Source organism: Fonsecaea pedrosoi, assembly GCF_000835455.1.
Source record: "Fonsecaea pedrosoi CBS 271.37 unplaced genomic scaffold supercont1.7, whole genome shotgun sequence".
Lineage (NCBI taxonomy): Eukaryota > Fungi > Ascomycota > Eurotiomycetes > Chaetothyriales > Herpotrichiellaceae > Fonsecaea > Fonsecaea pedrosoi.
Genome location: NW_013550609.1, coordinates 225211 through 238542, shown reverse-complemented (window position 1 = coordinate 238542; position 13332 = coordinate 225211). Strand labels below are relative to the sequence as shown.

The window sequence follows — 13332 nt, the reverse complement described above, 5'->3', positions numbered from 1 at the left end:
CATGTACCAAATTGTGCGCTCCGTCGTCATGATCTAGCAAGGGATAGCAAGGGATACAAAAGGAGACAACAGTGTTCAATCGTTCGAGGTAATGACACACTTGATGAGATCCTTGGGCTTGTCCACGACCAATTGCAACGCGTCGGCGGCTTGCTGCAAGTCGAACCTGTGAGTGATCAGGGGCTTGACATCCAGCTGCCCAGAAGCAATCATATCAATGGCGGTGCGAAATGTGTTGGCATACCTCCATAGCGACAAGAGGTCGACCTCTCGCACCGCCGCCGATCCCACGTTGATGTTCTGAATCGGCTGTCCCATTCCCACAATTACCACCTTGCCGCCCGGCGCAGCACAATGGATCCCAATATTGACGCAGGTGTCGACGCCCGTACATTCGAACACGACCTCCGCCAAACCCCATCCCTCGCCCTCCTTCTCGAGTATCTGTGCAGCCAGCCTCTTGGCCATGTCCGGCTTCGATTCTCCCTCGTTACCACGGATAGGAATCTCAAACACGCCGTCGGCAAATCCGTGTCGCCGCGAGAAGTCCAGCCTCGCGCCATCGATGTCCACCATGCCAATCCATCTGGCGCCATTGACGCGTGCCACCGCAGCACAAAACAATCCGATCGCACCGGCTCCGAGTACCACCACTCTCACGCCGCCCCTGACTTTGGCCCTTCGGACCGCATGAACCGCCACACTCAGTGGCTCGACCATGGCGGCCTCTTCCCAACTCATGGTCTGGGGTAGCGCATACACCCATGACGCCGGGTGCGTATACCTGGCCTGTAGCGTTCCCTGGATTGGTGGGTTTGCACTGGCGCTGCCACTGAACTTCAGTCGGGGACAAAGGTTGTATTTGCCACTGCGACAGACATTGCACCTCTCGCACGGCTGCTGTGGCTCGATTGCCACGCGGTCTCCGACCTTCAAACCCAGTCCCAACGACTCCACGTCACTGCCTAGCGCGACGATTGTCCCTGCAGCCTCGTGTCCAAGTACTAGAGGCGTGGTGACGACAAACATGCCGTTGCGGCCAGCTGAGTAGTAGTGCATATCCGTACCGCAAATGCCTGTGGCACGTGGAGCAATGAGGACTTCGTGTGGAAGCGGAGTGGGCGTTGCGACTTGGGTCAATCGGAGGTCGCTAGCCCCGTGCAACAGAGCAGCAACATGAGTCGAGCTTGTAGACATATTGGAAGGCCGTAAGTCGATAGCAACAGTTGAAAGGATCGAATCGATGGGAGGAGCCAAGGAGGTTCTAAATAAATTGTATTCCAGAGACACCAAGGACAAAACAGTGTAGGGAGTGCTGGACCCGCAGTTGAGAGAAATCGATATCTGCTTTCCTCGTCTTTCTTGATACACCAAGGCGGTAACCGATCTAGTCTTCCTTGCCGGCGGCTCTGCTGCACCGAATGGGCCCTCTCAGCTATGTCCGTTGGCCGGTCGCTTCGTCCTCTGAACGTGCGTTGAGAAGCGGTTTTATTGCCATTTCTCCTGATGGAATACAAAAAGCCCAACAAGAACCGAAATAACCCAAAGCTACAAGTTTACGGGGCGGAACGCCATCATTTTCGCGTACAATAGGTACTTATCCCGGTCTTTCGGTGGCCCGGTCCATGCGAAATCACAGCCGAAAAGGGCGGGAAGGGCATCATCAGCGCGTGAGGGGTAACGTGAAACAGAACAAGCGGGTCAAACGGATGAGATTCGATACACAGCCCATCGACCGGTAAGACAATGGTCCTTTTTTTTTTAACACTCGGCCGGCTTGCGGAGCCGGAAGCTGGTGGGCGAAGAACTTGATCATGTAGCCGAAGAGGCTCGGGAAGAAGGTAGACAAGGCTCAGATCTGGGGGGCAGCCATTCCGTTAAAAGGTATTATGCTGATAGATCGGCTTCTGGCAAGAGCTACCACTTACGGAGCTAGAGAGAGAGAGAGAATTGCTAAGAAAGCGAGAAGAACTATCCTGTCTTTCGACTGGTCAACATGATCGTTCAAGTGGCTAGCCTTGTATAGAGACTCGGGAGGACTCATTTGCGCGCGTTCTGTGCGATCCATGGCAGGGTATTTGAAGCCAGCAGCATTGACCGAGCCGAAGCTCGACATCCCATTCGATCCTGCTCCTCCGTTTCGTACTATATGTGCTGGATGGAGGCAAACAATTGGCACCATACATACCCCCTTCACAGCACCTTCCGCTTCAACATGTCCACAGCAGGGCCCAAGAAATGAAAACTTCTGCCGAGTACAACTGGTAGAAGGACTCCAAAACTAGCCAACGTCGCCGCCACCTTCCAGGCCGGGTGCAGGGGATGTGTGCCTTTGCCGCCGTAGAGGTTAAAGTCCTTCCACACCGGCCAGTAGAGCTGGTACCAGAACTTCCAGGTTTCGTCGGGGTAGTTGGTGGTATTGCGGCCGGCGGCGTCCAGGTTCCAGTTGCTGCAGCCGGCATTCCAGACCATGGACTTCAGCCGGGCCTGGACTACATTAGCATCGCGATACTCGGCGGCTTCCTTGACGTCGATGACTTGGAAGTCTCCGCGTAGGATCGGCTTCACCATGGCCTTGATGATGTACTCCACTTGTACCTCGTTTGTATAGATGACCGAGTTGTGCGCGGGGAAGGCGTTGGGGCCGAACACGATCCCGAAGTTAGGGAAGCCCGTCACGAACGTCGCCTTGTATGCCTGTGCGCCTCGCGTGTCTTTCCAGTGTTCGTTCAGGCTGACACCACCGACACCCTTGATAGTGATTGGAGACAAGAATTCCTGGATCTTGAAGCCCGTGCTTAGGATGATAGCGTCGACATCGATACTTCGCTGGGGAGTTCGTAGACCGGTCTCGGTGATTTCCAAAATGGGCTCCGCTAAGAGTTCGATGTTGGGACTGTGGAGGCACTCGAGGTAGCCAGGGTCAAAGATGCGTCGTTTACACCCCAGTGGAAATTGGGGAATGAGGAGGTCATGGTACTTCTTCGGCGCCGTCGCCTTCATGTAGGCCTTGGCGTGTTCCGTGGCGGCGGCGCGGTTACGTATCGATCGGGCTGTCTCGGATTGGTATAGATTGTGAAGGGCGTCCGTGTTCTTCCACAGGTAGAAGCGGTAGATGCGGTTCCAGAGGGGCACGTTGCGGAAGCACCATTTTTGGAAATCGGAGAAGTTGCTGTTCGGTCTTTCGTTGATCCATTGAGGCGATCGTTGGAACTGGTATACCTGCACCGCCTCCTGAACCACATACGGGACGAGTTGAGCGGCGGAGCAGCCATTGCCGATGACAGCGACGCGCTTACCCCTGAGAGAGACATTATGATTCCAGCGCGCTGAATGCCACATGTCACCTCTGAACGTCTCGTGGCCCGGGATGTTGCAGTCTTTGGGTATGGATATTGTACCCACACAGGATACCAGCATTTCCGCTTCTCTATGGAAGACATGGTTGTCGTCGAGGTCGCGAAGGGTCACCTGCCAGACCGACTTCTCATCGATCCAAGCGGCTTCGACCACCTCCACTCCGAGCCGCACATGGGGCCTGATCCCGAACTTGTCGACCGTATCTTGCAGATATTGAAGAATCTCGGATTGCTCGGCGAACCGCTTCGACCAGTCGGGGTTCAGGTTGAAGGAGAAGGAATAGAGGTGAGAGTCGACATCGCACCCCACGCCAGGGTACGTATTGAGGTACCAGGTTCCTCCGATAGATCTCTCCCTTTCGTAAACGACAAAATTATCGTATCCAAGTTGCGATCTGAGCCGCGCTGAGAGCGCAATGCCAGCAACCCCGCACCCGATGACAATAAGGCGTGGTTCTGCTGTCCGGCGGGAAGGCATTGCGCGCGTGTGTGTAGAGACAGGACTTCCCGCTCGACTCGAAAAATCTCTGCAAATTCTGCATGTCGAGGAAATCTTGCCAGACTTCGAGCTCGCACAATATATCAAAGGCAGCCTGTGGCGGACCAGCCGCTTGTCCATGTAGCCTTGAGAGATGGCTCCCAGCCGATATCACAGCACGAGGATTGGCCCCGGTTATATGACGGGTGGTCTGAGAATTCCCGGGCGAGGACCACATTCAGCTTCCCGGTGGTACGCTGTGGGCCTTGGTGAGGAATAGGCGGCCATGGTGATCTCGAGGGGCATTGCAGAAGCAGTAGATCCCGACGGAGCTGGGACTGCTGTCTCTGTTGCTCGCTGGAAGGGTTGTTCGAATCGTTGCAGATATAATGGGGTGCAAAGTCCCGGCGAAAATTGGCGGTCCGGTCGTTGTGAGCGGATGCATTAGAGGGCAAACATGCCGAGCACCACGAACGGACCTTCTATCACAGTCAACGGCGCGTCTGCTCCATCTATCTTGACCGACGATGAGCAAGCAGTTCGAGACCTGAGGAAGTTCATCATCGATATCTGTCGACAGAACGGTGGTGGCCATGGAGGGTCGGCGATTGGGATGGCTCCTCTGGGCGTGGCTCTCTGGCGCCATACAATGAGATACAATCCAAAGAACGCCGACTGGTTCGATCGAGATCGATTCGTGTTGTCGAATGGCCACGCTGCTATGTTCATCTACACGATGTTACATGTGACCGGATATCCGAATATGATGTTGGACGAGGTGAAGCTGTACGGCTCACCCAAGGCAGTCGATCCGGAGACTGGTAAATGGACGGCCACGCTATGCCATGGTCACCCTGAATTGGACGTTCCAGGCATCGAAGTCACTACTGGGCCGCTTGGTCAAGGGGTGGCGAATGCGGTAGGCCTTGCCATCGCCTCGAAGCACCTGGCAGCAACCTTTAACAAGCCAGGCTACGACGTGGTTAGTTCTCGGATCTACTGCACCACGGGCGATGGATGTCTTCAGGAAGGAGTCGCCCAAGAGGCTATGGCTCTTGCAGGTCATCTTCAGCTCGATAACCTCGTTCTCTGCTACGACAACAACCAGGTCACCTGTGATGGCCCCCTGGAGTGGATTGTGTCCGAAGACACCAATGCCAAAATGCGCGCAATAGGATGGAACGTGATCGATGTTTTCACAGGTAATAGCTCGGTCGACGATATTGTCTCAGCGCTGAAGCTTGCCCGGTCGACCAAGGGCAAACCTACCTTCATCAACATCCGCACCACAATCGGTTACGGGACGTCCACCGCGGGCACTTTCAAGTCGCATCACGGCACCTATACTGATGCGGATGCCGCCTTGTACGCGTCTGCCAATGTATCAACCACACATACTCTATCAGAACAAACAAAAGCGTACCTCGCTGGGTGTGAGGCAAGAGGCCAAACTCTGGAAGAGGACTGGAATGACCTCCTGGTGGCCTACAACAAGGCTTACCCCATCGAAGCCCAGCTCCTGTCCGACCGGATGAATGGCAAGGTCGACTATGAGACTGTCCTTTCTTCAATTCAAGTTCCCGAGGTCGTTCAAGCTACCCGACAATTCAATGGCACCGTCTTTAATACCCTCATGTCACATGTTCCACACCTCATTGCTGGTGGCGCCGACCTCTGGAACAGCAATCAAATGGGTGACCAGACGTCTCGGATCTATTCCGGGGGCAACCCAGAGGGCCGCGTTATTCGGTATGGCATTCGCGAACATGCAATGGCGTCCATCTCGAACGGACTAGCAGCCTACAGTCCCGGCACCATTATCCCTATCACGGCGACATTCTTCATGTTCTACTTGTACGCAGCGCCTGGCGTGCGGATGGGTGCACTAAGCCACCTCAAAGTTATCCATGTGGCCACCCACGACTCGATCGGCGAAGGCCAGAACGGTCCAACTCATCAGCCGGTCGAACTCGACTCTTTGTATCGAGCGATGCCACACCTCGCGTATATCAGACCCTCGGATGCCGAAGAAGTCATAGGTGCTTGGTCGACAGCATTAGGTCCGGCAACTAAGGAGATGTCGGTTATCATCTCGCTGGCTAGGGACCCAGCAATCACCGCGATACCGAACACAGATCGAGCCAAAGTCGCCCGAGGCGGCTACGTGGTTGTCGAGCAGAGTGACGCCGTCGTCACTCTCATTTCTTGCGGCTCGGAATTGCAATTTGCCGTCGCGGCGGCGAAGCAGCTGACAGAACAGCACAGCATTTCGACGCGGGTGGTCAGCATGCCGTGCATCAGCCTGTTCGAAGCCCAATCCGAGACATACCAGAACGAAGTGCTTGGGTTGACGGAACATGTGGTTAGCGTCGAAGCCTATGTCAGTAGCATGTGGGCCAGGTTTTGTACAGCAAGTGTGGCGATGGATGACTTTGGGTATTCCGGAGCAGGCATTGAAAACTTTAGGAGGTTTGGCATTGACGATGTCGGGATTGTCAGGAAGGTGAAGAAGCTTCTGCAAACCAGCACATCAGGGAAAGGCAGAGCAAGATGGAGGTTGTTGAAGTAGTCGTAGGCGGTGAGAGATAGATTGGATCTAGGTATAATTCCGTCAGTGGCTATGAGTGTTAGGAATACATGACCGGATTTTTTGCTAGGGCTCGAGCTTCATCCAACGAGACGATGATCCCAGCCTGCTCTCATGGTCCTGTCGTGTTGGTCTCGGCGGGAACTAGGCGAAGCAAATAAACCTGATAGGGATACCGTTGAAGCTTTCTTCATAGCTTCTCATGACCTTGGATCAACCGAAGTCTCAAGTCGGCATTGCGCTAGACAAGCTGAGAGCTGACATTTTGCTGACAGTGATACTGATGATAGCCCGGCTGGCTAGTATGTACGGTTGAGGGGCGGTGGACCTAGAGCCGCCAGCGGGCTGGCCGTTAACCGAAAGACTTTGTCTCGCCTTTATACTTTCTCCCGTGAGCATTGCCTGCAATTTGGGTGGAGCAACGGCTCTTTGAGTGTCAGTTAGGGAGACGAGCCCTTTGCTGCTCGTTCGAGACACGGGCTGCAATTATTTACGATGGTGCATATTGTACGCTTCTACTCGAACCATTCACAAACCTGGGGGATTGTAACTCTACCAGAACTGACCCTTCCTGGGCACAGTCTCCTTTGACTCGAACTGAAAGCGAACAACGAGACGCATTCTTCACGTCAGGATGGCCGGATTACTTCGCAACAAAGTCGTTGCCATCACAGGTGCATCGCAAGGGATCGGGCGTGCTACGGCACTGGCATGTGCTCGACAAGGCGCTGGTCTCGTCCTGCACCACTTGGGGACCGAACAGACGACCTCTGACATTGGGGCGCTGCAATCTGAACTCAGAGCGATTGACCCATCGCTTCGACACACCTCTTTCAGCGGCGATGTTGTCCTGCCAGAGACCCCGGCCAATCTGGTGGCCGAGGCTTTGGACAAGTTTGGCCGAATTGACGTCCTGATCAACAATGCAGGCGTCTGCACATTCTCCGACTTCCATGATGTGACGCAGGCTCTTCTGGAGCGGCACATGTCAGTCAACTTCACGGCGGCGTACATGCTCACACAGGCCGCCACGAAGCAGATGGTGGCCCAAGGGACGGGTGGCAGTGTCGTGTCTATCGCCTCCATCACAGCCGTCCAAGGCTCGTCGGCCTTGACGCACTACGCGCCCACCAAGGCGGCCATCCTGGGCATGACTGTCGCCTGCGCGAGCGCCCTGGGCAGACATGGCATCCGGTTCAACAGCATCTGTCCCGGCACCATCGAGACCACCATGAACAAGGCTCACCTGGACCACAATGGTCAGCGCGAAGTCATGGCGGCCAAGGCAGCGTTGGGCCGCCTGGGCACTCCCGAAGATATCGCCGGAGCAGCCGTCTTCTTTGCCAGTGATCTCAGTTCCTATGTGACTGGACAGTACCTGTTGGTGGATGGCGGTGCATCAACCCATTATGAGTGATGGTGATGCACTAGTTGTTACTGCTGCTCTTCATGGCAATGGGATCCCCCTTCGAGCGAAACACGCCCCCTCTATCCTTACTCGTCTGGCGGGCGAATACATCCAGAGCCATGTGCTTGGATTTCGATGATGTTTCCAGCGAGCATCTCCTTGACTCGATCCTCGCGTCAAGCTGTTTGGTTAAAGGTGCACTGTGGCCTTTCCATGGACCAACCGTGTTACGGTTGGGATACCGAGTGTTTCTCGCACTATTGTACCGGGAGAACTGAATAGGATAAACGGCCAAGAAGGAAGCAGGAAGTTTGGTGGTTTTCGAAACGGCACAGCTGGCTGGATTCTTGGGTCGCGAGGGCATCTTTTTGCGTGTCATAGTCCTCACGCACCAGGTCCTGAGCAAGGCGGACGATAGACGAAAGAAAAGGGCATTGTTCGGGATTGACCGTGTCCGAAAAGGACGGAAGGCAGTGCAACAAGGACTTCTCAACTAGACATTCTGTCATGCCCTCTCCTCTTTTCTTTTTCAAGTTGACGGCGTCTTGCCCTGCAATCTTGATCTCTCTGCCTCGAGTATTCTTCCAGCCTCCTCTTCAATGCTCCTCTCCTTTGGCGTCCAGGCCAGAAACTTTCTCAATCGCTCCGCCTTTCCCCGTGAATTCAAGCCCCAGCTGACGGCTTCGAAGCCGGCTACCCCCAGAGCCTCGTCTTTACTAAGCTGCTTCTCGATGGGGTTGGCGGGAATGTAGCCTTTGTCCGCCGCGATGGCCGAGATCTTCCTGGCCAGGTCAGCCCAGACATGCTCGCCGTTCTCGCAGAGATGGTAGCCCTTGGCGCCCCAGATGTCGTCAGACAGGTTCTTAGCCACTGCCGCTTCAGCTAGGAGGACAAAAGCAGAGGCTAGGTCGTAGACGTGGACGTGGTTCCACCGCGCCTTTCCTGCGCCCACGATGGGAGTGTAGCCCTTTTGCAATATGAGCTTGCTCAGTTCGTAGACCTGGCGAGACCGTCCGGAGACGGGACCTCGACCGTCACCTAGGCGGAAAGTCAGCAGGGGAGAGTTTACTTGACACATGACAGTTGAAAGTCGGCTCCGAAAGGACGAAACCAATGACGATCGCACGCTTCCTGGGGTCACCAAGACTTGCCATAGATGGTGGGCGGGCAAACCAGCGCCGTCTTTACCCTGTCCGCATACTTGGTTCCAGCTTCGAGAACGATCTTGTCGACGTTACGATGGAATGCCTCGTCGGGCAGGTGTGTCAACTCGTCCACTCCACTGAGATCATTGTACTCCTTGGTCGACCACTCTCCCAAGCGATTATTCTTGGAGTCTTCATAAGTCAATATCCCAGTGCCGCCCGTGTGCAGCCAGAATCCGGGCTTAGATGGCGCATGGCCCTCGACGAGACCGGCAGCAATGGCTCTTGCCGCACCTTCGTGATCCGATGCGTCTGCAGTATCTGTCGAATAGGAAAATTGGGGTCAGAACGCTGTCCGGTCGGGGGGGGAGGGGGGGGGCGCCATCGACGGTAACTTACGCAGAACGATATCTGCCTTTGCACTCTCTTCACGAAGCACGGCCGAATCATCCAGATCACCCAGCACGATGCGAACCTTGGGATACTGCTGTTGAACTCGGTTCGCCTTCTCCTGCGTCCTGATCAGGGCACCTATCAGATGAGGTCAGCGATTTTGGTTTTCCGTGTTACCAACGCAAAAGCAGACCGGCGTTCCCATGCCGTGTCAATCAAATATGGAAAGGATTCAAATGAGGTGAGGATAAGGAGGCTCTCTGAAATTTGCAAACTCACAGTATTCCCATTCGGGGTGTTTCTTGCTCAATGCATAGAGGGCGTCGCCACCGATGTATCCTGTGACTCCTGTGCTGGAATTGGAGTCAGCGGGTATAATTTTCTGAACTTCATCCCGTCGGCCTCGTACATAAACACTTTGACCGCCATACTGGCTGTGGAATACCGACTATGCTGCTGTGAAGCTCTATTCTTCTTGTAGAAGGTTGTCAGGACAAGTCGCTTATTTGGCGGAATCAAATTTGTTTCTGCAGGATAGTAACATGAAACCCCCTCGAAGCCTGAATCTTGGAGACCGAGCTACTCCAATAATATACTTGGGTTAGTAAACCCCCCAGTCAAGTGTTGCGGTTCACCTGATTTCGACGTCGTTCAAAATGATTTCGATATCAGGACCGTGTGGTCAATCAACCCGAGGTTGGTGAATGTTTTACTCCCATGTCTTACGATTAAGCTGGGCTATTACTGTATCATGACTACCTCGCAGGCTTCAAGAGCTCTACTCAAATTTCTATTCACGTTACAGTAAGACATTGTTGTGCCAGGCTCACCCGGTCAGAGCGGATACAAAGGTTGTAGCCCCAAGGTTCTTTCATTTGTGCTCAATTCTTTCGTGTTTGGCGCTTCCGTTGCTGCATTGTGGCTCGATCAAACATGAGCAAGAAGACTCGCCTGGAATCCTTGCGGTGAGAGCCAAGCCGGTTTACGATACTCACTAATAGGATGAATGTTGACGTTACCGCGATGGGTGTTCGTGAAACGCAGACCAGAAGGGGTCCGACATAGGAACCAATTCTTACATGCGCTACTCTGAGCACTATCAGCAAAGGCCTAGCAAGCGAGTCACAAAAGTTCTTTGCAAGTGTGTTGTGTTGGGGGGTTCCAACGAATCTGGCAAGTCCTGTGGAGAGTTTCTGGGGGTATGATTGAGGTTCAACGGGAATTGAATTCCATGACCGAGCCCATTCTTCTGGTCCCGGAAGTCGATTCCCTCGGTCTCTAGGTCTTCGGGTGGCGTCGCACGGCTTTATCCCTTCAGTAACCGTGCTCTCCTTCGGCTATAAGGATTCTGCTTTGCCCCTTTCCCGCACCATACCCACATATGTGTGCAGCAAAGGCATTGACTTGTACTTAGTCCAAGCCAGGAACTCTACGAGCATATCACGACATCACTATGTATACGGAAAGTCCCCGTTGCCTCCATCGACTGGGGTGAATGGCCTTTCAAGCGAGTTGAGGTTCACGCCAACTGCCTTATCTAGTCTTACAACCGGGGAAGGATGGAGACCCCTTGCGTGGATTGCCCACGTTCCATCGAACAGGGCTTCGTTGCCGATGGCGCGATATGGAAGTTGAAGTCTACAACCGGGCTTTTGGGAATTGGCCACACAGTGGATTGTCAAGGGGCTCCCCCATGGGGAGAGAGAGACAGGTGGATGCTTTATCAGGACGGTCTATTTCAACCCAGGGGCATGCGGGAGTATATGGGGCACGGCTTTTCTCTTGTCTGACTGATTCTGTCAACTCAGGTCAGCCTGTCTTGTTTACCACTCTCCTCGTCAACACCCTCATTTTACGCACCTTGAGAGTTCCTCAGACCAGAGTCAACTCTGTGGTCCAGAAAACCCCCCTAAAAGCATGGGTCTGCTTCCCCTCCAGGGCCGCGCCCTCACGGTCGCCATCACCATGACCTGTGGTTTTTCCTTTATGCTCTTCGGCTGGGATCAGGGTGTCTTTGGCGGCATCTTGAACGACCCGACGTTTGCCAAACAGTTCAAGAACCCAAATCCGACAATCCAAGGCCAGATTGTATCGACCTATGACATTGGTTGCATCATCGGGGCCATCATATCCATCTATTTCGGCGATAAGCTGGGCCGCCGCAAGTCGATTGCCATGTCGTGTGCCTTTGTCATTGTCGGAGGCCTGTTGCAGGCGTCTTCGTTCTCCCTGCCACACATGATTGTTGGCCGCATTATTGCCGGTCTGGGAATCGGGCAGAGTACAGCCGTCGTGCCCATGTGGCAAGCTGAGACCAGCAAGGCAGAGCACCGCGGCAAGCTTGTTGCTCTTCAAATGGTCATGGTGATCTTCGGAATTGATCTGACCAGTTGGATCAATCTGGGAATGACTTATGTCTACACGAACGAAGTCAGCTGGCGCTTTCCCATCGCGATGCAATGCTTCTGGGCCTTCGTCACGCTCGGACTGCTTGCTTGCACGGTGGAGTCTCCTCGGTGGCTTTGCTACAAGGAAAGACATGCGGAAGCTCAGGTGGTGCTAGCTCGCCTTGCCGCCAAAGACCGCGAGGACACATCGGTCAAGATCGAGCTGAAGATTATCAGCGATGCTATCGCAGCCGAAAAGGCTGGCGGAGCCATTGGATGGCGGGAGGTCTTTTCAGGTGGTGAACAGCAGAACTTCCGGCGCCTTGTTTTGGGCGCCGGTACGTCCGTCTTTCAGCAGATGGGGGGTATTAACGTGGTAAGCATCGAGATCCAGACTGATTCCTTCCACTCTCTTTTCAAGCCTGCGAGGTTTTTCCGGGCGCAATACTGACAGTAACTGCGCCAAAACTGGCAGGTTGTATACTATTTCCCAGTGATCCTGACCAAGTCCTTTGGCTTCAGCAACAGGCTTGCTCTGATCCTGTCAGCCATTGACTTTATTTCCCTCTGCGTTTGGGGCTCCGCCATCATGCTCCTCATTGATCGCTTCGGACGTGTCCCTCTCATGCTGTTTGGGTCTATTGGATGCGGCGTTTGCTTCACCCTCACCACAATCGGTCTCGGCATTGGGACAAAGGCCAGCTACGCCATGGCCGTGTCGTTCATGTTTGGCTACCATCTCTTCTACGTAAGTCACATTCTTCATCTCTCACTCACTCTCTCACTCACTCTCTCTCTCTCTCTCTCTCTCTCTCTCTCTCTTTCTCTCTCTTTCTCTCTCTTTCTCTCTCTCTTCCAAACTCCTCGAAAGTCCGAAACTGACATTTTCACTTGATTCTAGGGTCTTTCTTACCTGGCCATTCCATTCCTATACCCCTCCGAAATCAATTCATCACGGATGCGCAGCATTGGCAACAGTGCCGCCATGGTGACGAACTGGGTCTTCGTGTACGTCGTGGTGATCATGACCCCCAGCGCCATCGCAAACATCTCCTGGAGGTTTTACATCATCTTCGCCGTGCTTAACTTTGCTTGGTTCCCCCTCGTCTGGTTCTTCTACATCGAAACCAAAGGCCTGTCCTTGGAAGAGGTCGACCGCATGTTCAAGATCAAGTATCACGCTGGCAAGAGCATGAGCTACAAGGAGGCAGCGCGCTTGGCGAAGGAGGAGACTGAGGAGCTCAAGAAACAGGAGGAAGGAGGTGGCGACAAAGTCGTCGTGGTCGAGGTCGAGGAGAAGTAGCATGTGGTTGACCCACAGTCATCCACCTGTTACGAGACTTGTCCATTAGCATACCGACCCGAGTTTGGAACCATGAAGACAGCTGTCGTCTTCATTCTCAAAGGGTTGTCAACGCTGGTTGCTGGTGGAGGCTGACCATTTGGGGGGAAAACCAAATAGGGAATCACAGGGCAAACTCTTTTGCCAGCATATAGACATGTCCTCAAAGAAACGTATTGATAAAAGGTAGACGAATGTTGCCTTTCGCCGTATAGTGGGAAGCTCATTGCTTT

The 13332-nt window shown here is 54.0% G+C and overlaps 7 protein-coding genes across 7 annotated transcripts; 3 read left to right on the top strand and 4 right to left on the bottom strand.

Annotated features, from left to right (window-relative positions):
• Nucleotides 1-75: 75 nt before the first annotated feature.
• Z517_10152 (uncharacterized protein) lies at nt 76-1197 on the bottom strand (the record flags this gene model as incomplete). The annotated part of the gene is made up of 1 exon (XM_013423765.1): nt 76-1197. The coding sequence occupies one exon, from the start codon at nt 1195-1197 to the stop codon at nt 76-78; it is 1122 nt and encodes a 373-aa protein (XP_013279219.1).
• A 996-nt stretch (nt 1198-2193) lies between these two features.
• On the bottom strand, nt 2194-3837 carry Z517_10151 (uncharacterized protein; the record flags this gene model as incomplete). The annotated part of the gene is made up of 1 exon (XM_013423764.1): nt 2194-3837. The coding sequence occupies one exon, from the start codon at nt 3835-3837 to the stop codon at nt 2194-2196; it is 1644 nt and encodes a 547-aa protein (XP_013279218.1).
• Nucleotides 3838-4294: 457 nt separating this feature from the next.
• Z517_10150 (uncharacterized protein) lies at nt 4295-6406 on the top strand (the record flags this gene model as incomplete). The annotated part of the gene is made up of 1 exon (XM_013423763.1): nt 4295-6406. The coding sequence occupies one exon, from the start codon at nt 4295-4297 to the stop codon at nt 6404-6406; it is 2112 nt and encodes a 703-aa protein (XP_013279217.1).
• A 652-nt stretch (nt 6407-7058) lies between these two features.
• Z517_10149 (uncharacterized protein) lies at nt 7059-7841 on the top strand (the record flags this gene model as incomplete). The annotated part of the gene is made up of 1 exon (XM_013423762.1): nt 7059-7841. The coding sequence occupies one exon, from the start codon at nt 7059-7061 to the stop codon at nt 7839-7841; it is 783 nt and encodes a 260-aa protein (XP_013279216.1).
• Nucleotides 7842-8361: 520 nt separating this feature from the next.
• On the bottom strand, nt 8362-8910 carry Z517_10148 (uncharacterized protein; the record flags this gene model as incomplete). The annotated part of the gene is made up of 1 exon (XM_013423761.1): nt 8362-8910. The coding sequence occupies one exon, from the start codon at nt 8908-8910 to the stop codon at nt 8362-8364; it is 549 nt and encodes a 182-aa protein (XP_013279215.1).
• A 59-nt stretch (nt 8911-8969) lies between these two features.
• Nucleotides 8970-9799, bottom strand: Z517_10147 (uncharacterized protein; the record flags this gene model as incomplete). The annotated part of the gene is made up of 4 exons (XM_013423760.1): nt 8970-9298; nt 9377-9508; nt 9650-9723; nt 9780-9799. The coding sequence occupies 4 exons, from the start codon at nt 9797-9799 to the stop codon at nt 8970-8972; spliced, it is 555 nt and encodes a 184-aa protein (XP_013279214.1).
• Nucleotides 9800-11287: 1488 nt separating this feature from the next.
• Nucleotides 11288-13060, top strand: Z517_10146 (uncharacterized protein; the record flags this gene model as incomplete). The annotated part of the gene is made up of 3 exons (XM_013423759.1): nt 11288-12133; nt 12233-12505; nt 12659-13060. 3 exons carry the CDS (start codon nt 11288-11290, stop codon nt 13058-13060), a joined length of 1521 nt encoding a protein of 506 aa, XP_013279213.1.
• Between the last annotated feature and the right edge of the window lie 272 nt (nt 13061-13332).